The sequence below is a fragment of the Hetaerina americana genome, unplaced genomic scaffold, assembly GCF_022747635.1.
Source record: "Hetaerina americana unplaced genomic scaffold, ioHetAmer1.1.p SCAF_22, whole genome shotgun sequence".
Lineage (NCBI taxonomy): Eukaryota > Metazoa > Arthropoda > Insecta > Odonata > Calopterygidae > Hetaerina > Hetaerina americana.
The window spans coordinates 6,291,454-6,317,600 of NW_027286786.1; the positions used below are offsets into that span (position 1 = coordinate 6,291,454).

The 26,147-nt window shown below is 37.7% G+C and overlaps 1 protein-coding gene across 1 annotated transcript in view; it reads right to left on the minus strand.

Annotated features, from left to right (window-relative positions):
• Nucleotides 1–26,147, minus strand: part of LOC139689339 (extracellular sulfatase SULF-1 homolog) — a 289,901-nt gene that overhangs the window by 32,686 nt on the left and 231,068 nt on the right. The window contains exons 17-23 of the mRNA XM_071586423.1: nt 25,045–25,198; nt 20,158–20,295; nt 13,940–14,052; nt 12,346–12,594; nt 9,054–9,357; nt 3,223–3,436; nt 714–904 (exon numbers count right to left, since the gene is read on the minus strand). Coding sequence (XP_071442524.1) covers nt 714–904; nt 3,223–3,436; nt 9,054–9,357; nt 12,346–12,594; nt 13,940–14,052; nt 20,158–20,295; nt 25,045–25,198 — 1,363 coding nt within the window. The remainder of the gene's footprint in view (nt 1–713; nt 905–3,222; nt 3,437–9,053; nt 9,358–12,345; nt 12,595–13,939; nt 14,053–20,157; nt 20,296–25,044; nt 25,199–26,147) is intronic.

Below are 26,147 nucleotides of genomic sequence, written 5' to 3' on the forward strand. Positions count from 1 at the left end.
AATTGATATTGAAGCAGTGTTAAAGTACTTCTTATCCATCTTGCTGAGATTTTTTTCACGTCTAATTTTTCAAGCAAAATTACAAACTTTGTACCTTGTAATAAGCATGTGGCCACAACTCCTTCACGCACTTAGATTCCTCAATCATTCAATCTCATATCATGGAATTTGTAAATCAATTCAGAGGAAATCACATCCAATTGATGTCTCGAATGTCATTTGTGGATGCATGGCGTTATTCAAACACGCTCACCCCATTGTAACTCAGCTTTACTGAATACAACTCAGCTTTGACCTCTTTTGGCGTTAAGCTTCTTAAATAGAAATGTTTAATCACTACCCAAAACTTATTTTTTGCCTTTTTCTAAATAAAAATGTTCATTGATTCAATCGACTATGAAAATGAAACAATGAGATGGATACAGCCGACACTATAACAGCAGTCTAGTGAAAGACGGCTAACCTTTTCTGATACAATGAGTCCCAACTCTTGGATTTTCCAAGGAATTATAGACACACACAACAGAGAAAGAAAGCTCTACAATTACATTCAAAAGGTCTCCTTGATATTGTAAAGAAATACAACGGTCTGTTGAAAGTAGAAAATAAATGAGCAAACCTGAATCCTAACATATATCCCTAATGAGAATACTTCAAGCAGCCAACAATTTCAAGGGCTTGGCCATACCAAAAATAAGTGAAAGGTCAAAAACCTGTCCAATATGGTGCAGTTCGCCAGTGGTCATTGTCATGGCTAAAACAATTCATTTTTTCAGATATGCATTCTCTGTCCTCCATCTTGGCTTTGCGGCGCAACTTGCGCTCCTTCCGTCGGATTCTCTCCTCCTTAATTCTGCGCCTGCGTTGTCTTTCCAGGTTCTCTTCTAGACTGAAATGAATATGCCTGTAAACATGGAATAACAAACATCAGTTTCTCCAAATAATAGGCCCCTGAAGACAAGTTGGGGCCCAGTTTGTCATCATTAACGCTTACTTTTCCACGGTGGGTCCAATGGACCATCACAGTCAAAAATTGAAACTTCTTTTGCTAGAGGAGAATCGAGCGGCGACCCTCGCAGTCCCGCGAGGAAAAGCTTACCCCTTTCCCTTACGGGGTTGGTTGGTTGATTTAATGGCAATAATTATCTGTTTTGAAACTCTGGAAATAACTAGAATCTCTTTTTAAGACACTAAAATTTTTTCCAAAAGCATTTGCTTTTGCATGGAATAATGAAAATTTTTCGAGGCTCTGAAAATGACTGAAATCCTTTTTATCCACTTTTCTTTTTTAAATAGTGATTTCTTTCTTAGCCATATCATGCCTGGCTTTCTAATCGAGCATCTTCGTCAATCCACCTGTAGTTCAATGGGATTTGACAAAATCTCTCCATCTATAATTAGAAACTTTGAACCCAGATTTTACCAGCAATACTTGAAATTAATATCTTCTCTCTCCTGAACTCAATTTTCCCATCTGTCTGGAAACTTTAGTAAAAACGATCAATACTTCATCCCACCATCCACTGCGCCATCTCTTTATATCAATACTGGCCAATATCAATTATGCCCTTTCTTTTTAAAACATTGAAAAATTAGTTGACTATCAGAATACTGATTACCTCGACTTGCCCAATTCTATGACCCTTATCCATCAGGATTCATGCAGGGACAAACTACGCACACAAATACAGATCTTCTCCTGGTTACATATGCTGTCAGGTTTGCAATTGATACAGGAAATGATATCTAGCCTGATCCTTCCTAACTTAAGCTATGAATTTGGTCATTTAAATCATACAGTGCTTTTGCAAGAAATAAAATTTCTCAAATTTTCACCAGGTGTTCTAAGCTGGTTTCATTCCTATCCCAACAGGATCAAACAAGATGTAAATGAACCTGGTGGTGAATTACCCTCAGTCTCCTGTAGGGCTTGACACTTCAGCCTCTGTTATTCTCATTATATGTCAGGAATATGCCAGAACTTATCAAATACTCTAAGTACATTTTTTTACACAGATGACCTACAAATTTATTGCCACTGTAAGGTCAACGAAGTTAATGACACTGTAGCTAAAATAAATTCTGACAATGAATCTATCTCTGAATAGGATATATCAATAATTTCAATCGGAGCAATTCAAAGACCAAGGCAATATTAAAGTGTAGCTCTTACAGCCCTGATTTTGATAAACTTCTGAAAATTACTGTAGGCAGATATGAAATTAAGTATTTTACTAGCAGGAAAAATCTAGGCATAATTATGAGCAGCAAACTCTCCTTGCCTGATAATGTATACCTTATATTGAACATTCCCAACTCTACACCATACTTGCTTGAATTATACACAGAGACATCATCTTTCAGTACACACTCTTGCAATGTGTCAATTATTGATGACTGCTGTCTAATTTGCAATTCTTCCTGACGAATTTAATTATAAACATCCAAAGCCTGATTCTCTCTTACTAGATTCATCTATGATGTCAAAAAATAGATCACCTCAGCCCATATTGATGTCAACAAGAATGGCTGGAGACAAAATTGAAGCGAAAATACTTCAGAGAGTATTTGTATACACCACACTTACCATGAGAGGATGGGTTACCAGTTTGACTAGATCATTACTTGTCCTCTTTCACTAGACTACCCATAGAAGAAGTCTTTATGGCAATGTTTACTATCCCTTCCATAAAACGACAACAGACCAGAAATCATTCACTATTACAGCAAATTCATCTTTGGAACACCTTTCCCATAAACCAAAGACCTAACAACCTAAGACATGCATCACCTCTAAATCAATTTCAATCTGTATATTTCGAGCATTTCTGTTCAAACTTAAACTGAGTATTCTAATTTTTTTGCAATTATATTATAAGAGCGCGTAATAAATTTTGCTATTCACTTGTGATCGACCAACATAACTAAGATAGTATGCTTATTACATCCTTTCAAAAGAAAATTGGGAAAGAGTGTTAACTAAGCAAAATTACCTTAGAAATTAGTTATACAAAATACATTATGCACTTTTTGTAATACATTCATTTTGCAGCAGTGGAATATTTTTTGTACTGCGTGTTGAGCTTCTGCTCTTACATGGCTCTACCACAGGACAATTATAATAATAATATAAAATTTATTATTATTTGCCATGACTGGCAGATCATTGTTAATAAAAAACACTCTTGTTGCTTCCCACATGTTTCCCGTGCTCAGACTAACCTTTCCACGTCACAGAAGCAGTCATCAGCACCATCGCCACTCACAGCTACGCGAGCCTTCCCCTTGGCCTTTCCCCGTCCACTGTGGGTGCCGTGGTGGTGCCCCTCCAGAATGAGGCCAGGATCAGGTATCCTTTGATGCAGACTGTCAGTCACCGTTGCATCTAACGTGATTTTCCTGCTTGGAGCTGTTGAACTGTCTCTCCTATTAGGAACTATACAGAGTCATTAGAGTCAGACGATATCCTTGGAATCACAGGAATCAGCATGGCAATCACTCAAGGCAAGGCAAGATAATTTGTCAAAATGAAAAAAATGCAACACCTTAGAGCTCTAATCTCTGAAATATGAATATCAAGGGGGTTATTCCATAATTCGTAAGTTGCCTGATTCTATTATTCAAATGGTATCTGAAAATGGAATTATTCCACTTCCCATTAATGGAGTTATTCCGTAAAAGCTGCTGGCAGCAGCATCGGCAAACGACTTCTGTTACTATAAACTCGATGGTCAGGCTTCACTTTGTGGAAATCTATTCTAATAAATCAAAAGAGAGATGGTACTTTTTTCCACACTTTATTTTACAAGTCGACCAGTTTCGTCGCATACCTGATGATGTCGCCTATGCGACGAAACCGGTCGACTTGTAAAATAAAGTGTGGAAAAAAGTACCATCTCTCTTTTGATTTATTAGACTTCTGTTACGACCAATGCCATTTCTGATCTCATGGAAGAATTAAGGAAGCCCGATGATTTAATTTGATGGAAGGTTGACAAAAGAAAAACATTTTCCATCAATCGATGCAATTGGTTGAAATGATAGTTCCCTGAAAACAGCAGGTGTGGATTATTTATGTTCACTGACAAACTATGTAGTTTAATTTACATATGCATGGGTTCACTTTTTAAGTTTTATACCTCATTTTTATCTCGTATTTTACAATTAGCATTTTTATATCATGGATGGCTTCTATTAGGCAATATAGTTTGAAGAGAAATTGAGAAACAGGTCATCTTTGGCAACACATTGTTAAGTATTATCACTGTCCATTCGTACATATCCATTTGCCTCTGTGAACACCACTTGTGATAGAAGGCAATAAAGAAATTACATTTTAATACAGAAATGCATCAAAAAATAGAAGCAACTTAAGAGAAGCTTGAAGTATAGTAATTTCCTTTCAAATTCAAACTCAAGAACCTCCGCCTATTGAAGTGTTATTATTAACTGAATGAATTTTTAAGACAAGCAATTGTGATGCATTGTGTTTTTAATGCATACTCAAATGTACATGTTCTTTCCCAATCATGTCCACATTGTCATAATGTACATGTATTTTGTACTTTTCTTTGTGTTTGATGACTCCCTTACGTACATGATATGTAAGAGGTCTGTTCAAAAACTTTCTGAACTTCTTCTTTACAAAAGAATACTTCACTTACAAATTATTATCAGGCCCCCCTTCACAGCATGCAGTCTCCTCCCCAACGTACTGTGCACATCCTAACCGTGTTTCCACTTTTTGAAACAGCCCTGGAATGAATGCTTCCAGAATGCTGATATAGCTCCTTCATCAAATATTCTCTTCTCTGGAACGGTAGAAAATCTATTTCATTGGATCGGGGTTTTTATGTTGGGGAATGGGAAAAAGTCACATGGGGCCAGGCCTGGCGAGAAGGGTGGGTGGGGAAGTACAGCGATTTTATTTTCGGCTCAAAACTCACACATTTTGAGGGAAAAATGAGCCAGTGCATTGTAGAGGGAAAAAAACCACTTGCCGCTCCTCATAAGTTCAGACCTTTTTTGCGTGATTCTGTCTCTTAGGCGTTTCATAGTTCTCAGGGAGTACACCGTGCTGTCTGCCTTTAGTGATGCATTATCCATGATGCGCAACCCCATTTGTAACGAAAAAAAACAATCAAATATCACCTTGGCATTTGAGCGAACTTGTCAACCTTTTTTGGGGCGGGGGGATGTTCCACCAATCCATTGTGAAGATTACACTTTTGTTTTGATGCTATATCCATAATCCCATGACTCTGGGTCCTGTTATGATCCTGGACAAAAAGGTTTCATCCTCTTCAGCTCAGTCAAACAGTTCCTGATGGATTTGAACTCAATGTTGTTTCTGGTCTGTTGTCATCAGGCGAGGCATGAATTTGGTGGCAACTCAATTTTTCAGTCAGGAGTTCATAGCATGAACCCATCGAGATGCCACACTCTTCTGCAAGCTCCCTGACAGTCAAATTTCAGTTTGCCCAACCAAGTTCATTCACTTTCTTGATGTGGGGGTCATCCATCAGTCGACGTTGATGGCCTTCCAGAATGCTCGTCATCTTCCACTATTTGGCACCCAAAGTAAACCACTCATCACACGCAGTACGTTTCATAGCATCCTTACCATGAATCTTGGCAATCAACTCAAAAGTTTCTGATAAGGAGTACGGAGTTTCATGCAGAATTTCACAGAACAATGCTGTTCCTTCTAACAGTTCATTTCTAACAATTCGATTTTTCGACAAACTCAACCAACACACCTTCACATAGACAGCTGTAACTAATCAACAAGACAAGGTGTCAACAAAGTGGTAGTAGTTGGTTATTTGGGAAGTTTCCACAGACACAATGCCTCCAAGCAGATTAGAAAATAACCAACTGGAGGTGCGCTATTCAAAACGTTCAGGAACCTTTTGAATAGACCTCGTAAAATCAACAGCAGCATTCTCTATGCTCCAAGTCCCAGGGTTTTCCATTTTCCAACAAACCCCTTCACCAAAATGGCTGTAATTAATCAACAAAACAAAATATCAACAAAATGGTTGACGGCAGTTATTTGGGAAGTTTCTGCGGATACAATGCGTTTCAGTGGATTAAAAAATAACCATCTGAAGGCATGCTATTCAAGAGGTTCGGGAACCGTTTAAAGAGACCTTGTATGATCAGTATAAAATAAAAATATCATTATTATTACAGTTTTAAACGTTAACTCCTAGCTTCCCATCATGGAATTGTGACCAACAATTTGCTGGTAGCAATCTTCAGCCATACATTTTATTTTGAGCAAAAGTAGCTTTCGTGCCAAATGCAATTTTGTTAAATTTATCAAATAATGATTGAATTCAAAATTCAATTCATAAAAACATGAATACGCTATGGAGCTATCTTTTGTCTAATATTACAAGCTAATTTTTTTACAATAAGGGTTCTAGAATAATCATCATATGTAGCAATAATGTTGCAAATTGGCATAGGCTAGGGAATTTATATGTTGTCTTGGCTCATTTCTGAGTTAAAAGTTGTGGATCAGTTAAATCTAAGCTATGCCTCAACCTGCAGACATAGGTATATAGTTATGCAGTGCTATGATCCTTATTATTATTGATAATCCACTGGTAAAGGTGGGGTATTGGATGGATGCAGCCTATATAAGCGATTTCAGTTGCCTCTTCTGACAAAACATACCCTGAAATCCGACACTACCATAAGTCCCTCTTCAATAATGCATACTTCCTTCACTTGGCCCCACATCCTAATCCTATTCTTTCTCTTTCCTTATTTGCCTAACATTCTCCACTCTAACAGTTTCTGTAACATTTGCAGAGAACTCAAAAATAATGAACAAAATCTTTACCACACCCTATGAAATGGTTTTGTTGATCCCATTACCTTCTCCTTAGAATTATCACAACTCATCCTTTTAGAGCCTGTTGCAAGCAGATGAAAATAACCACATCACTTCCCTGAATTCTCTTTGATTTTCATGTTTACCCTACGTGTTGCATGATGATTTTGACAAATGGCTACTACAAAGCAATGTATTTTCGATTCCATTATATCTTGGGTTTGCCAAACCGGACACTCAAATAGCATCCAGAAATGGCATTGGCAGCTTTAACAGAAGAGCTTCTAATGTTGTTTAACATAGCCGATGCCATAATGGCATCCTTAAACAAATAGCATTGGGTGCCATTATTAGGGAATAACCCCCATATTCTCCTGAATGTGAACAAGGTTATATTTTCATGTGGAAGGCGTCAACACAGGCAGGAGGTCCATATATAAAACCACTCGTTATCATGAGCCTCCCGTGGATCCACAAGAGAAAATCCAACCAATGTTTCAATGCTTAAGGTTATTAAAAAACGGGCAATGTGGTGATGATGCAATCATGAACATAATATCTAGCTTGGAAACTTGGGAGGATGCCAACTCTGACGAAATGTTGACCAAAAATTCAATATTTTCTCAATGGGTTTGATTTTGGCTGTTCTCGAGTGCTGGTCGGTCACTCCCCTCCATTCCATACAACCCATTGTGATTCTCTTTCAGCTATTTTGACATGTAAAGTCAGTTGATATCCTAAGGACCACATACGTTACGATATTTACTCTTTAAAATAATGTTTTAGCCAGTTGGAAGCATGAATTTGTTACCATATACACACGTCATTACTAATCAAGACTTTTCAAATTGAAAAAGTTTGGATCATTTTTACATTTCTTGATTGTTTTTTCATTAACATCCAAAGATACTTACAGTAAGATGACCTCCCCTTTGCTTAGATACTTGGAAACCAGAGGGATGTTATATTTTATTTTGGATAGGCTTAAAAATAGACACAATCTTTTATACAAGGCTGTGTACAGTGAAAGTGGAAGATTTGAAATCAAGGCTGCAACTTGGTGGATGGTGTTAGAATTGAATAAAATTCCTGAAGGTTATAGTCCTAAAATATGTTTTCAATGCCAACAAGATATTTTAAATGTACTGCCAGGAAATCACTGTGCTTTGGAGGGGAACCATATCATGAAGGGGTTCTTAGTAAACAAAGACTTACTTTCATATTAACCACAAATGCAGATGGAAGAGAGAACTTTCAACCACTAGTAGTAAGGAAATCAAAGAGTCCTTGGTGTAACCTGTGAAATGTTTGCCCCCAAATTTCTAGAGAATTTTCCATAGCATGATTGACCTCTGAAATACTTGAGGATAGGCTTCAGGCTCTGGATGCTAAAATGGGGTCACAGAATGGGAATATTCAGCCATTTATTGATCATTGTCCAGCCCATCCACCGAATGAACACTTGAGAAATGTACGGATATAATTCATTTCCTGCAAATTGCACAAGTGAGCTCCAACCACTGGATTCAGGCATAATTCACTCATTTAAAGTGCAACATCAAAGAATGATTTTAGAGAAATTGATACATCTGCATGATTGTGGTAGGAATATAAAGACAATTGCATTGAATTTACTAGATGCTATACACTATATATTATTGACTCAGAAGAAAGTTAAGGGTTCTACAACATAAACTACTTTTGGAAGGCAATCTAGTTTGTAAATCCAGCTACCGAAGGATTTTGACCTGGCTTGCTAAGGGCCAAGTTGTACCCTTTACCCCTGACAATAAGTTGCTGATAATGTATCCATTGCAAGCAAATTACAAATGTATGCAATCAGCCCACATCACAGTACAAAGCAGTCAGGGCCAAAACAAATGTGAATTGCAGATGTAAAACTACACCTTAGTCCATCAAGCCTATCGTGGAACTTCATGACAAAGTTTAGCATTAAAAGTTACTTTTCACATCCCTTATTTTGCCAATTATACAAGGCAAGGGTTAATTATGGATACTGATTAATGATCAATTACCATAAATGAATAGCATTATGTTTATTGCCATTGTGTGATTGTGTTTTGGTAAGGACATGTGATTAAGCTCCAAAAGCCATCTTCAGCAAACCTTTCTGAAGAAAAAAATGTGATTTAACTCATAATACAAGCTGATTTAGAAAATGCCAAATAGAAAATTATTTTAATCTTACCATCAGAAACTAATGGAACTTGACTAGGGCTCAAGGTTGTCACTAAGGTTTCCAGAGTTGATCGATCCAATGAAAGGGATGATACACTAGAAGACAATGCTGGCACTGTTGGAGGATGTTGAGTAGTTGGCACCGACAGTACAAATGGAGTTGTGACTTTACTGGTGGTTCCATTGCCATGGCTAGCTGTCTGGTCTCTCCCAGGGTTCCAGTTGAAGCTGTCCCAATCATAAATTATGTCTGTGTCATCACCTTTCAATATGACATCCAATGGTTTCTTCTCCTTCAAATGCCGCCGGATTTCCTGAGGATGAGCATTAGGTAAGGAAGAGGCTCATCATTGAAAGTTTGCTAGTTAATGCCAGCACATATTAAATTCTAAATTGGATAAAATTAAACAAAAAAGGATCTTTGAGGGATCTTCAATCGTGTATTTTCATACTAAAGTTGAATTAAATGAAGAAATATTTGCATTTAATTACACAGGGTAAACACTTTCTCATCATTATGCTCTATGAGTTTCCACAGTAGGATTACCTGAATCCCAATTAATTGTGAATATTTCTGAAAATTTGAGAACCAAATAATTTCAGTCCCCAAGCATCGAGCACTTAACCTTTCAATATTCATGGCTCTTCAGTTATGCTTGGCACTTGCTCTCACAATTGCCACCATTTTGAGGTTATTATTTTTCAATACATATGTCAAAATTATGTGGGCATCAATGGCGACCTCTACATGTGGTATCAAATGGTGATAATTTCAAATCGAATTGTTCGGCCACTCCAACTGCACCCTGTATGATCTGGTAGCCAATGCTTCAGTCTGTCCAGCAATTGACCACCTTGGGTGTGGGCATTTGCTGTCTCTTGATGTTGGCCACTGCCTCTCTGTTCCACACACTTATCCAAAATCGTTCTTCAGTAATGAGAATAGTTATCACATCTGTCTCACGATCAAAATAATAATTTACTTCTACTCATCATATACATGTTTGACTTGAAAAGGTCAATGCAATTTAACATTAAGAGAACACTTTAATTTTTACAGCCAGTAATTGGAGTTGAAATATTCACACAAGCAATATCATTTTAAGTTATAAGCCAGAGCAAAAATTACTAAGGTTCCTGCCATTACTATTTTTTTGTCAGCAATTGTGAGATTAATATATTTAGCGATACGGCCACATTTCCCGAAAATATTAAATAAGTAGATCATGCTGGTAGCCCCAAATAGATGGAGAGAGAGATATATACAGTGTAGTGCAGGCTGAACAAAATACCATGAAACCAAAAAAAAATGTGACTTCACCTGTGGAAGTCCTGGCTTTGTTGCTAAAAATAGCCATACCAATATTGGTATCATCACAAGGTACTCTCAGCTGGTTTTCTAGTTTAGAAACATTTTATCTTCACCCTGTTCATCATTTTGTGTGAATGGCGAGGCATAGTTCATCCAGTGAGAGATATTACATTAATTATTCAGCCCCCACACATTGCTAACAATGTATTTATTAATTAATATGAACAGTAGAAGAAAGGAACATAAAATATAATCAGTGTGTCTTTTTGTGCGCTTCATGGATTTTGAGAAGGTATTTGACTGTGTAGAGTGGGCAAAGTTAATGGAGGGATTGCAAAATATGGGAGTGGACTTCAGATCCTTTTTCTCTTCTCCCTACGTGCCACATCCCTATATCTGATACCATTGAACCTCTGCCCTGGAATGCATTTGGTAAGGATACAATTCAATACAATATGGGAGTGGACTTCAGATCCTTTTTCACTTCTCCCTACGTGCCACATCCCTATATCTGATACCATTGAACCTCTGCCCTGGAATGCATTTGGTAAGGATACAACTCAAGGCCTTCTCCCCACCCTGCACAACTGCACCCTCACCTCAAAAACTCGTTTTCAGTTGCCCCATCGTCTCCTCCTAATGGCCTGCCTAGGTCCTCCCCACTCTCCGCTAACTACCACTCCCTTCCCCAAAGAGCCCTGCCATTGGTCACGCCTCAAGACATGCCCTCTCATCCCCTCTCTTTCCATATTCCCCCCAGCCCTGACAGTCCCACACCCCTTTCCATTTCATCATAGGAATTAATCATTAAATGAAGAGCACAATGTATATTTCCACTGTTCTTTATTTAGAAACCACTGTGATGACGGTGAAAAGAAACTTGACACTTCCACAATAAAGCTTTAATATTTCATCACCATGGTTTTGATGCTGCAAATCATCATCATTGCGTGTCAACACCTGGTGATGATTTGCAGCATCAAAACCATGATCATGAAATATTAAAGCTTTATTGTGGAAGTGTCAAGTTTCTTTTCATCGTCATCATAGTGGTATTTAAATAAAGAACAGTGGAAATATACATTGTGCTCTTCATTTAATGCTCACATGTCCCTCACAGAAGATCCATGAAGAGGAAAATCTTCACTCCCGGGTGATACTGCCACAGTGAATAAAGTCCTCATCCTATTGAATCAAAGAGCAACCATCCAAATGATATTGAATGAGACTCATCTTAGTTCATGGCAATGTGCAGAAAATTAGTCACGATGAACTGCACATGCCAAAGGTGTCAACATGCTGGGTTCCACGACTACCACTCCATTTCAGAAGCAAACAAGGCACAACCTGCAATCAAAACTATTCAGCTTTGAAATTTTGCTACATCCACTATATTCTCACCCCAAGCAACTTTTTCTTATTCCCAGAACTCAAAAACCCATAGTGAGGTTGAAGATTTGACAACACAAATGAAATCACTCGAGAGGTGGAAAAATAGTTTTCGATGTAAGCTGCTGAGCTCTCCACAATGATGGCCTTCACAGAGTCAAGAAACACTGGGGGAAATGTATTACTCTGGATGGTGACTATTTATAGAAATCTTAAGAAATTAAAATAAAAATTATGTTCCCAGCACAATTATTTTCTTCAAAATAATGGAAAGTATACAAAACACCCTGAAATGAGACCTGGAATGTGTGAGTTAAGGTCCAGGACCATGAGTCTGGACCTTCCATTGTATGCTGGGGTCTGTATCTTTATTGCCACTCATAAGCCATGCTCTTTTAAATCAGTATTTTTGTTAAATTGCAAATATTGAGAGGTAAATATAATGTAGTCAAGTGAAGCGAGAAAATACAAGGTAGTGAAAGTAAGATGTATTACCAATAGAGATAACGTAAACAACAGAGATTGAGTAACAAGTACTGAAGTCTGGCCCTGGATGTTTCTATTCAAAGGTAAGCTTACAACTGGATACCATTGTACATACTTTGAGGCCATCCAGCCGCATTCTCAGGCTTCTGATTTGTTTTTCAACTCTGGCTTTACTGCGCCGCCAAGCGAGTGGATTTTGATAAACATTATGACTGCAGTTGACATCTCCATAGCGTGACACTGAGCAGGCAGGTGGCAAAAGTGAGCCATTGCTATGTCGCGAGGGGTAGGCATCCAAATGCACACCAGGTCGACTCTGCTGCTGAGGATTTTGATGGACTCCATGGTGATGATGCTGAGCAATCTATTCAACCAAGTATCATGCAATTATAAATAAGAAATATTATTTGCAAGTACAGTGGAACCAGTTCAAAAAACTGTCAGATAAGGTGTATCATCACTTATGTCACCAACTGCTTCTAGCACTCATTTTTCTTTTTCATTCATAATTTCAAAGCTTTTATGTAACTTTGGAAATCAAATCTTTCTTTGACAATCTGTTTTACTTTTTAAATTTTGGGGAAATTTGGCATTTTTCTTGGAGTACTCAAAAGGATTATTTCTGTCTACTCAGCAAAATAAACTCATTCCATCAACAGCAATTGAAGATTAACATGAGAAAGAGCCCATCTTCTCTTACAATGCAACAATTTCAGAGTGTAGAAATCACTTGCCCTGACCAGGATTCAAACCCAGGTCTGGATTTCAGAGTGTAAAAGGATGCCTCGGTAGCTTAGCTGGCTAAAGCACTCGGCTGGACATCAAGAGATCCGGGTTCGAATTCCGGTCAAGGCAAATGATTATTACACTCTGACATTGTTGCATTGCAATGTACATGTTAGCGGATGACTGCATTTAAAGTTACTGTTGTGTCATCTCCCAGTGTCTTGGAATTAGCCCATCTTCTAATCAAAGACTGAGAAAGTTAGCCAAGAGAAGAAATAAACCCAGGATCAATAAACACATAATCCCCCAGATGATTAATTTTTCCAAACTGGAAAAGAGTTTTTTGAGCACATACAAAATGACCAAGAAGAGATGAAAAAAATAGAAATAGATTGCAAAACATGAAGCCTTAGTGCATATCCCAATTAAATGGTCAACTTCATTTATTTCTTGGGTAACAAATGTCTAAATAAGGAAATGCGTATTCCCTGTGCATGAAGAATGTAGAACTAAGATTTTCCACAAACACGATGGGTTATCCAGGGACTCTGTCCACATAGGATGGTGACAGAGAACTGCAAAATAGCTATTGACAGAGATAGTTCAGTGGTAGCATTTATAATGCTGTCGGCAAAATTATTTGGTATCCAGCAAGCAATATTACGATGTGTTAGGGGATTTTGATGAATGAGAAATTTCAACAGCTTCAAGGATGCTTCATTATCCTAATGATATGTTTCGCTTTCCATGGAAACCAAGGTCATTAATACAATAGATGTAGGAAAGCTTCCAAATTAGCAAAAAAGACAAGAATTAATCTTAGGGATTACCTAATAGTTTTTAAACTCCATCATTTTTCGCTTATAATTTGATCAGTGGAAGTATTAGGCATTCCATAGATCCATGGATATAGATGGAGTTAAAGAAACTATTAAGAAAGGTGCTCAGTGATCAGTGTAATTCATTTTGGATTACTAATTTACCTGAAGCCCATGAAGTTCTTGGCGAATATCTTCCATTAAGGAGTCCACTTTGCTTCCTATGTCACTTTCATCTTGATGCACGGCACTTTTTTCAAAGCCAAATTTCCCATCATCTAGGGGGGAGAAGTTGAAAATAAAGCATACATATTCACCCCAACAACTAACTACATAAGATTAGCCACCAAAATCCAACAAATGATTACCATGCTAAACAGACTGGTGAACACAAAAATTATCATTTGGAACTTTAATGCTTCATATTATTCAAACAAAGCAGTACATTTTCATTCGTGAAAATGAACTTCCACAAAGTTGAGCCAGGAACAATTAAAAGCAGTACATTCCTAAGTTAACTATATGTTTTCATTAAAATTGTTTCAACTACTTCCTCAATTTCAAGGAATAAACTTTAACTTAAAAAGTAATGATATTGCAGGACTGTAAAGAAGAATTTAAAAATGTTGCAGTTGAAAATTGTCAGACAGAATTTTTTTTCAAAAATTTTAGAAATATTAGTTCCCATATCATTTTTCTTGAAGAATTTGAAACTTCCCTTATGTGCATAACAACATTTACAATGATAAAATGGAAAAATTAACCTACAAAGTGTGCAGAAAAAATTATCAAACATTTTGAAAATGTTTTAGTAAGTAGCGGAGAGATTTTTGTTTCCCAGATAAATATTGTCCCATTTAGTTTAGTTCAAGAAAATGTTTTCAAATAAGCAAAATAAACAATTGAATAAAACACATCTTGATAAATGTTATCTATTTTAACCTTAACATAATTGCAACAAATTTACAAAAAGGTACCTAATTATTGATAAAATAATTCGAATGCATATGATTATCAAATATTATTAATACTGATGTTATTTGTATTGCTCCTTTTAAATATATGAATATCACAATTAATAGCTGGAGGATTTAAAGACAGAATTATTCAAAAAACATTAGTGGTTTAACATTTATCAAGGGTCAGATTTTAATCATCTGCAATAGAAACACTTGCGTTAAAAGCCATAAGATTTTACTCATTTTTTGAACATCAAAGAATGTTTGAGACACAAAACCATTGCTTCTACTTGCGCAAACATATTTGAAAATGTTCATGCATCTTCTTTAAAGATCATTTTTATCATCCTAAGGGCATCACTGCCAAGAAAGAAATGAAAACAGAATCTGATGTGAGAGTGACAACACCTAATCTAAGTTACTTCTAATGGCATAATCTGTCATCAAAGATTTTCATAGCAAACAGTATTCTTGGTACATATTTTTCAGGATTCCCTAAGATTCAAAAGAATACATTTCATTATAACTATTGAGAGCTTCATAGGTTTAGCCTGATAAGTTAATTTTATTTGTCACTCTTATTTACTGTGATGGCCAATGAGCATTGTTGACCATAATTAAACATTCATTTAAATATTATGTGGCCCATTACTTATCTCAAGACTAACATACTGAATTCATCCAACTGTCATAATAATAATAATAATAATAATCTTTATTTGCCCAGAAGACACTGACACAGTGTAATAGATACATCAGATAAGTGTATAGGACACGTCATATGTACATATAGATGTTAAAAAATGATGAAATTCAGAAAAGCATGACACAATAATAAATTTTTTGCATAAAATATATTCCATATTCAGTATGGTTATTTTTTCTCCATGAATTCCATTACAGAATAAAACTGTTCTTTCCTTAAAAATGATATTAATTTCTTTTTTAACAGGACTGGATCCTTTACGTACTTAAAATCGTAAGGGAGCCTGTTCAGTGCAAGGAGGCCCATTGATTTAGGCCCCAGGGATGTATTTAAAGTCCTGCAATAAGTTTGATGCAGGTCTCTGCAGGCTCTGGTTTGGTGGCAATGAACGTTGTCATTTGTCATATAATTGGATATATTACTTTTAGCGAAAATGCATACGACATAAATGTAAATACATGGAACAGTCAGAATATTTAACCTTTTGAAGAAGGAAAGACAAGGTGCATTGTAGGGAGCATTGCATATTAATCGTATTAAACATTTTTGAGCTTTAAAAATTGAATCAGAATGAGGGGAAGAACCCCAGAACAGAATACTATAGATAATTAAAGAATAAAATTCTCCGTAATAAATTGAAAGTAAGATATCAAGGCTTACAGATTTCCTAATACTTCTAATAAGAAAGCAAATGGAATTTAACCTGCTACGAAGATTGCATATGTGTTCATCCCATGATAAATTTTTATTTATAACAACTCCCAAAAACTTGGATCTAGAAATTTGAGGTACACACGTTCCCCCTAGGTCAATGGCCAATGAAGCAGGGGCTTTATTTTTATTAGAGAAGTATATGAGTCCAGACTTGTCAGGGTTGAGTTTCAGAGAATTTTGTGAACACCATTCACAAAGAAGTTCGGAAACTCTAGCTGCTGTCAAGGTCAAGTTGTTTAACGATGGTGCTGATACAATTACGTTCGTGTCATCAGCATATAAAATTGGCTCGGCTCCTGGAACTGACTGCAGAACTTTTGGTAAGTCATTAATGTAAAGTAAAAATAGGATATGGCCCAAGACTGAGCCTTGGGGTACACCTAATGTAACTTCTTTACTAGGAGAAGTAAAATTAGTACCGTTCTTTGACAAAATAACCTGTTGGTGCCTTGCGCTGAGGTAAGATTTGATCCAGTTATAAGAGATACCTCTGATGCCATAGTGTCCTAATTTGGACAAGAGTAACTGATGATTAACTAGGTCAAAAGCCTTGGAAAAATCGAAGAATAGTCCCAAGGTTTCAATTCTATTATCAAGATTTGAAAGTATTAGGTTTACGAGGTGATAGGTAGCTGTAGATGTAGATCTGCATTTCCTAAAACCATTCTGTGAGCCAGACAAGAGATTAAAAGATTCAAGAAATGATGTAAGTCGATTATGGAAGACCTTTTCAAATAGTTTCCCTATCTGGTTTAATAAAGATATTGGACGGTAAGAATTCATATCCTGCTCACTACCTTTCCCTTTATAAAGTGGTACAACTTTGGCAATTTTAATGGCATCAGGAAAAACACCAAGTTGTAGGGATTTATTAATTAGGAAGAGTATCTGTTCCTTGATAGAATTAATTGATTTTTTTATCACAATCCCTGGGATACCATCTGTACCAGGACTACTTTTGTTAGGGAATTTTTTAATGATGTTCATCAGTTCCAGTTCAGTACAAGGAAGCAGGTACAATGAATTAGACAGGCTTGGGATTAGAGGATAATTAACAGGAATTGGAGTATTTGTAGTAGTCTGGTGGGACAAGTAGAAGTCATTTAAGTTGGATGCCATTTGAGAGTAATCAGAAATAACATTACCGGTGGAGTCCTGTAATTTGAAATCATGATGATTATTGATAGAACACTTAGCTTCCTTTATAATCTTCCAAATTTCTTTAGATTTGTTATCGGCATTGAGAATTTTCTACAGTTGTTAAATGTTTTTTTAGCCAGTTGTAACTTTTGACGGTACGTTTTTTTCAGTGTTCTATACTCCAAGCAGTCTATCGAGTTACATTTATTTTTATAAGAGATAGCTAACTCCTTCATTTTTTTCGAGAGGCATCGTATTTCATCGGTGACCCAATGGTTTCTAGTATTTAAGGACAAGTTTCTAGTTTTGTGGGAGACCAATGGAAAACAAATGTCAAAGTAATATTGATATGAAGAATAAAAATACTCAAATGAGTCATTGTAGGATCTGAGTTGGTATAAATCAGACCAATCATGGGACTTCAACATATAATTGAAGATAATAAAGTTTTGCTCTGTAAACTGCCTTTTATAAATTTTTTTGCAGTGACTAGGAGAAGAAATTAAAATCTTGCATAGAAGAGGATAGTGATCTGATATGTGGGATTTGATTACTTCAGTATTTACTTTTCCCAAATCAATGTTTGTTAAGATATTGTCTATAATAGTAGAGGAAAGGCCGTTTACCCTAGTGGGTTCGGTATTAGTAACACAAATGTTGAAAGAGGTAAGGATATCTAAGAATTCCTGTTTGGCTTTGGAATTACTTGCGAAATCACAATTAAAGTCCCCAGTTATAATTAAATTAGGTTTTGGTATAGCATCATGAATTAGCTCTAATAGTTTGGCAAGTTTGTTAAGAAAAACACTAAAATCACTCGAGGGAGAACGATAGATAGATAATAAATGATATGCGACATTATTTACACTGAGACCCACGACACAGGACTCGAAGGACAACTCTTCATTGAGAAAATCCTGTGAGAAACAGGTTGGGAAAAGGCGCACACACTGTGAAACTAGAACCAATACACCTCCATTTCTATGCTTTGAACGGCAAAATACATCGGCGATGGAATATCCAGGTAGATTTAAAAATTTCAAATCACTTAATTTCAACCAGTGTTCATTAATACAAAGGACATGAGGTTTATATTCACTCATCAGGACCTCAAGATCCAGCAACTTGTTACTAAGACATTGAATGTTAATGTGCAGGACCTTGAGGTACTTCGCTACCCTGTCGATGTTGTCGGGCGTGTCTTCCAAAAAGAATAATTTCCGACGTGCACATATTTGGGCCAAAATGAAGGCTTTATGAGGGTTTCCCGTAGCTCACTATTCACTGAAATGCGGAAGGAGGCATGGTTGCCGCGGGTCACTTCGAGCTTGACAACTTCCATGACCGATGAAGTATCCAGATCAGGAATTTCCTCTCGAACATATTCCTGAATAGCTTCCACAGTTGTGCTGGAGTTGAGATTCCATACATGAAGATGCGATCGTCGTGGAATACCTGCGAGGGAGCACATCTTCTCCGATGATCCTATCGCCAGAGGAGTACGGCGTCTTCGTTTATTGGTCGCAGGGATGAATCCATCATCAGATGCATTAAGAGGATGACGAGGTTTAAGAGTCATAACAGATTCAGGTTCAGAGGAGTCACACAATTCGACAATTTGCGGGCACTTTGGGCAGATTTGCTCAAAGTGGCAGCAGTGAATGTATCACATTTCTCGGAAACGGTACATATTTGCTCTGGGGCTCCTTCTTTAGAGATCGCAGTCTTAGATTGACACGTGACTGGTTTCTCGTACTTGGGAGTAAGAATTTTTGGTTGAACTGGTTCCACAGCTGCTTTCACAACATTTGCGAACAAAGGGTTTTCCTTCTGCTTGACCTGAGTCAATTCACGGACACTTTTAAGGTTGTTTACGTCGTGCTTGATAGCTTCTAGGTCGGCCGCCATCTTAGCGATCGAGAACTTGTTAGTACGGCATGAAAAACATCTCCAGAAAATATCCCGGCAGCTTGCTAGCGCTTTACATGCTATCTCGTCTAAGCCGGAGCATTTATAATGAAAAAGAAGTGAACAGAGTTCACAAGTAATAAACTTTTCGCCTAGATTCAAGGAATTATTACAGCCACTACAGGCTCGTACGATATTACTGGCCGCCATGATACATCCGGGTCCATATGCCCATCACCTTCACACAGCTGCCATATACTTCAGAAACATTTAACCTCATAGCTTAGATTGTATGAAAAGCCAAAACTGAAACTAGATTTGGTATAGTGAGATCTGTTTCCAACTTTGAAAGATGGACCACAGAGGGTGCACAGAGGGTGGTGTACAAGACTCAAGCCAATACTGGCTCAAAATATGTACGACATACCAAACGGCCAATCATAAGTAGGATGACGGAGCAGAAAAGAGCACTTGACTGTGGCAAGGAAGTAAATGTCATCGCAGCCATTGCAAAGAATGGTCAGAAATAGAGCACAAGATACTCTTTGATGGTGCTAATTTTTTGCCAAATATTAGCCTCTGTTATACTTCCCTGACTTGGTAAGCAATTGGGACAGCCAAATGACAATCCAATTTTAACAAGGCAGATGGTTTGTCTACACATCCCATCACTAATCAGAGGAAATGAAATGCTCAGCATTTTTTTTAACATTTTACATATGGTCAAAAATGATCAATGTCCACCTACGCAAACACATACAAAAATGAAAGATGTTAAAATGAACTCTTCAGTCAGTTCCTCACAATATTGAATTAATCACAGGAGTCCGTTGAGAGAAAGTTCAATGGGGTGCAAGAAATCCCAAAATAATTACAAGTGTTGGAGTGTCATGCTTTCTCAGCCTTGGGCAAGCACACAATGTGAAAGTTTGCCTATGAGTAGGATGCAGACTCACCCGTGGGGGTCTTGACCCTCTGCCTTCCCCTTGACTGTGATGCCTCGGCCCCTCCCCTCCCACCCCCTCGCCGCCCACCTCCGACTCTGCCATCCACAGCAGTCGAGGCATTGCTTGAGCTGGCGCTCGTCCCACTCCCTGGAGAGAGAGCACACTGATCATACAATAATCCAAAATCAGGGGGAATGATTGATTACATGGGGTACCTCATAGATTACAGGGTGTTTCAAAATGAACATCGGGGTCTTAAATCTTCATAGTGTTCATTACATTTAAGTAGCAATTATTAATTATACACCAAATGAATATGAACTCAAACACTTGGTTCCCCCGAGTATGCACTGTTTCCTCTGTCATCCATTAGAAAGTGCTAGCAGCAAAGATGGCAAATAGCGAACAGCAAGAGATTTGTTTTGTGATTTGCAAAGACTGAACCTGTGGTTAGAGTGCAACGTGCATACTGTACCAAGTTCCATTGTAAGCCTCTAAGGGACAATAACATCCATAGATGGTATCATCAGTTTGAATACACCACCTTTGCAAAGGAAAGAGTATCAGACAACCAAGACCGACTGAAGAATGTGTTGAATGAGTGAGTGTTTTTCACGCGTAGCCCCAAGAAATCAGTTAGGAAGGATAGTCGTAAATTAGAAATTCCAGTGATATCTGTGGGCAGTTTTAAGGAGAGGCTTACAACTATGTCCATATCGTTTGCAGTTGTTACAAGCTCTAAAGAAAATAAACACTACAAAGTCTTAAAACACTGATATTTATTTTGAAACATCTTGTATGTCAGCAGAATTTGATTACTTGGCTCAATTCTTTTGAGCTCTGGGGAGTCATTATTGGCCCACTTCTTCAGCAAGAGCTCCCTGTGATCCCTTGAGGGATTTCTATCTTTCAAATGGACAAGAAACATGCTTAAGTAAGAATTCAGAGAATGAAAGATGTTCAGGGTTTGCATTCCAAAATCACCCATAATCAACACCACGATCTGTGTAGTCAACACAATTTAAGGAACACTGAATAGAATAGGATATATAACATCCTCGGCATTCATGAATTTACATGTACAACTTCTTCCATATTTTCAATCTTTGATCATTTAAGATCATATATCACATAGTAATGGACAAAATTATCTCTTCCAAAAAACTTAATGGATGCTGTTACTATTACCTAAATATACATCACCATTTTCTATGCATTCTTCAAATGAATACCAATATTGTGAGATACTGTAATACAAATTTCTTCAAAATACTAATATTGTTTTTATTGGAAGTACAAAAAATAAACATTGAAAAGATATTATGAAATAATTACACGTTGTCTATACACTGTGTTTTAGTATTTTGTTCGATATTGAATAAAATGTTAAATTAAATAACATGTGTGAGAATGATAGAGAATAAGTAAAGAATCTGTACTCATCGAGTAGTATGAATGGGGACATTAAAATTAAAACCAAAACTATTCAATCATTCAATTTATTTTTTTCCAAGGATTTGGTGAACAAATGAAGTGCATGTCAAAGAAAATAAACATGCTGCAAATTCGAGGAGGGGTGCTTCCTCCAGATCACCAAAACAATCTCTCCATTGGAGGGATGAGACAGCCCTAATGTCATCGGACTGCAGATCTATGACTATGATCCAAACAAGGATATTACCCAGAAATCAATCAGCGATTGAAAATTGTTTCCTTATCCATACTAAAAGGAAAGACTTGTAATTTTCCATAGATTTTATTATATGGTACAATGCATTTCACAGACTTGCGGCTCTCAGGTGCGTTGATGGGTTGTTTTGACCATTTCCAGGCTAGTTTCTCGGAGAGGAGTGGGGAGGGGTATGGGAACAATTGCTCATTACAAAGTGTCGTGTTGGGGTTCACCAAGTGCCTTCTAATCTCTAATTGCTCGAGAGCGTCCATTTTTAATCTTTTTGGGAGTGTGTGTAATATCTCTGGGACAAAGTCACTGCTGAGGTCGAATTCCAGTAAATGCTTGGCAAAGAGAGAGTTGTTATTCTGATTTTTGTGACACCTAGCGTGTTCCTTGACTCGTAACTTGATATTCCTGCCGGTCTGACCGACATAAACGCTGTTGCAATCCTCGCATTTCAGTTTATAAATGCCTGATTTGAGAAGGCTATCCTGGGTGTCTTTTCCATTGGCTAGAAGTTTGGAGAGGGTTAGGGGTGGGTAGAAGGCTGCTTTGAGTGAGGTGGGTAGGCAGTTGGAAATCCTATATGAAAGATCTCCCAGAAATGGGATTGAGCACCACTTAAGATCCTTAGATACTGCGGGCAGTGATAAGAAAATACTTTTTATGGCCATTGCTTTTTGTTTTTTCCACAGTAATGTGTCAACTAGTTTAGGGTTGTAACCATTGTTGGTAGCTATATTAGTGATAGTCAGGAGTGCAATGTTGAAGTTTTTGGGGGAAAGGGGGATGTGTAGGAGGCGGTGGATCATGGAGTGGAGGGTTGCGTGTTTGTGAGAAAAGTGGTGTGCTGAATCATTAGAAATTATATGGTCTGTCAACGTGGATTTCCTATAAATTGCAAATTCTTGTCTATTTTCCCTAATTGTGATTGCCAAGTCGAGGAAGTTGATGGTGCCGTTGACGTCTTTTTCCATGGAGAAGGAGATATTCCGATGAAGTGAGTTTAGGTAATTAAGGAAGGAGTCTAACTGTCGGTTGGTTCCAGTCCATTGGCATAGTATATCGTCAACAATTGTTGGATAAACGAATGTTAGTTTGATAGGTTTGATAGGACCATTGATAGTTTTTCCCTTTTCAAGATAGTCAATGAAAATTATCCCACATGCATCCCAAAAAACCGAGGCCATGACCTTGCTCACAGATAAAATGGTCTTTGCCTTCTTTGGAGGCGGTTATCCCTTTTGAATCCATTGTTTTGATTGTTCTTTTGACTCGAGTGTTAAGTAATTCATCCATGGTTATGAATCATTGCAAAAATTCTGCTTTGTTGCTCTGAAACTTGGCTAAACACTCAATTGAAACATCTTCACGACACTGGATTTGCTTGAGTGTGAGCAAACACGGCACCCATCTTGCACGCAGCCTTCTCATGTCAAAAAATTCAGTTAATATGCGATGTACCACACTTTTTGAAATGCCTACTATGCCTGCTAGTTCGCGCACTTTCAGTCGACGATCATCCAGTATCACTTTGTGGATTTCCTTCACCGTTTCTTGAGTCATCACATTATTTGGTTGACCAATGCGACACTCATCTTGACAGCTCGTATAGCCTCATTAAAACTCTGCTATCCAATATTTTACTGTTAAAAACGAAGGACCAGGCTCACCCAAAGTAGCTTTTATATTGGTTGAGCGGAGGCCTTTCAAATAAAAGTATTGTATCACAAAACAATGACCAATTTTCTTCATTTTCATAAATTGACTAAAAACTTTCACTATGGATGGTTGCCAAACAATTACTAAAAAATGGAGAGTCTTCAAACATGAAATATATGCTTTTTAGATTGCATACTTTCTAATAGAGTGATATTTTTCAAACAACTACCGCCATCTCTAGGTCCGGCCGGCTACTTCTGGGTCTTCCCATGGTCAGGATACAATGAGCAGGTGATTGACAAATTATTGATCATCAGCAGAAATAACAGAGGACCAAATATAGATCCCTGTGGCACAGAATTATTTCCTCACAAAAATATTTACTCACAGCCATTTACTTCTACCATTTGTTTATCCAGTTTACTGGTTTTTTAAATATGAGGTCATGAATTTTAGTTCATAGCCCTGGATGCCATAATACTGCAGTTTTTAATGAGGATTTGGTGGTCTACACAATCAAATACTGAAGAGAGGTCAAGCAATGAGAGAGATAAGAACAGCCTACCTTCAAAAGCACACAGCATTAAGACATTCAACAGCTTGCACTGTCAACTTTCCATGTCTAAAGCCAAGTTTTGAGTAGCTGAGTAAAATCTTTCATTCTAGATGCATAAGTATTTGGGCACTACCAATAGCCTCAATGACTTCACCAATCACAAGATAGAGATGGAGTGGTCATTTTTGGACTGTTTTTATCACCCCACTTATAATCTGGTATTTTATTCAGTGAGTATTTTAGGCCATCAGGAAATTTTCCAGACGAGAAAGAGGGCTCTTGTCATCAGAATCACTTTCATGGCTAACAGTTGCTTCTGAAGGGCTAGATATTATCCACAAACTTTTCACACACTTCATCAGATGAAAATAATATATCCACATCATCATCTTTGCAAAACATTTGCATTCTTTTTTAGTAAAAGGGGACATGTCCACTACTCATAATGCAGGTGGCAAACAAATTTGACACTGCTCAAGATGAACACAGGTCTATAGAGCTGCAATTTTAGGAAAGTGAGATTTTCTAGATTTTCAGAATTCTCGGAAATGCATGGGCCACTCCATGGCAGATCGACGACCCCCAGCAAAGATCCACGCAAAATAGGCTTCAGAGTGAGCGAGGGCAAACTCTGCGATATCTAAGGAAATGGATCCTTATCCTGAGAAAGAAAAGGGGAGGAGAATGACAACTAATAGACATGGAATACCACGCTTCTTCCACAGGAAAGGAGTGAGGGGTTGTGGGAAAGGGAAAAAGAGGAAGTCTAAATCCACAGCACACTGATTAAGGGAACAAAGGAAAGGCACATCCACAGCTGCCTAACAAGTGATCATACTTGGCACACTAACAGCCAATCGTCCTACAATTGCATCATACAGCACTTCACATGGACATTTTAACCATCATTGTTGTTAACCTTTTATGGTTCCTTATTTTACATTATGTAGTGTCATTTTAATGTGATATTTTAAATTACACATCCATTAACTGAAATGCTTACCTTTCAAGTCACCATCATCTTCTTTCACTGGAAATTTCTCTGGTATCTTGAGAGCTTCTATCTCTGAAGGAGAAAGTTGGACATCTTTGTCAATAGCATGTCTTCTGTTCCTTCTATTACCACGATGTAGTCGTAACTTCAGTCTCCGGTTTTCCTACAGGAAGAATCGTTGCTCCAGTTACCAGAATTTAGAAGTAGAATCAAATAAAAACTCCACGGCACAGATTTATGTCTGGTTAGCATTTAACATAGAAATCAACATAATAACTTAGTAAATATTTTCTAGTGATCTACAACAATTAAAAAAATATACATAACAAGAATTGATAATAAAAGCCTGAAAATAAAGGATATTGCACACAATGCCAACAAATTTATTAAAGTGGCAGTAGTCATTAAGGGGCAGATGAGGGGCAGCCAAGGCCACTATTAGATACCAAGAGGTGGGATGTTCAGGGAATGGAGGAAGGGGTGTACTGGCTTCCCACCGGGTTCAAATCCCGGCGGTGTTGAATATTTTTCAGTGGTATCTCGATCCCAACTTGAGGTGCTTTGTGGAGGGCACTTTGAGAGAGTACGCCGTCCGTCAGATGGGACGTTAAGCTGCGGACCCCTTGGCACCTTTCGTAAAGAGTAGGCTAATGCCGACGCCAGGTTTCTCTCCACCCTTCATCCTTTCCTGTCCATCCCCTATGGCCTCGCAAATGACCTCAGTAGTCGGTCGCCTCCCCTAAATACTACTACTACCATGGAGGAAGGGTGCAGAGAAACCCAGCATCAGCACTATGTCCCTTGCAAAGAGAGGCACCAGGGGGTTTGACGAACAGCATACTCCATTTGAAGGGCTGTCCAAAGAGTGCCCTCGATTAGGAATTAGCCACTGCACCAATCTGAGCCTCAAATAAGTACACAAAACAGCATGAAAACAACAAGTAGCAAATGACACAATACTACTCCATTGCACTAAAAGAGGCAAATAACATAATGACAAAGCCGAGAGCAAACAATATTACCATTGGCATTATGGAGAAGAGTTTTCATGAAAATGATGACATACAGTACAACTTCACTAATCCAGACTACTGTAAATAAGGACAGAGTTC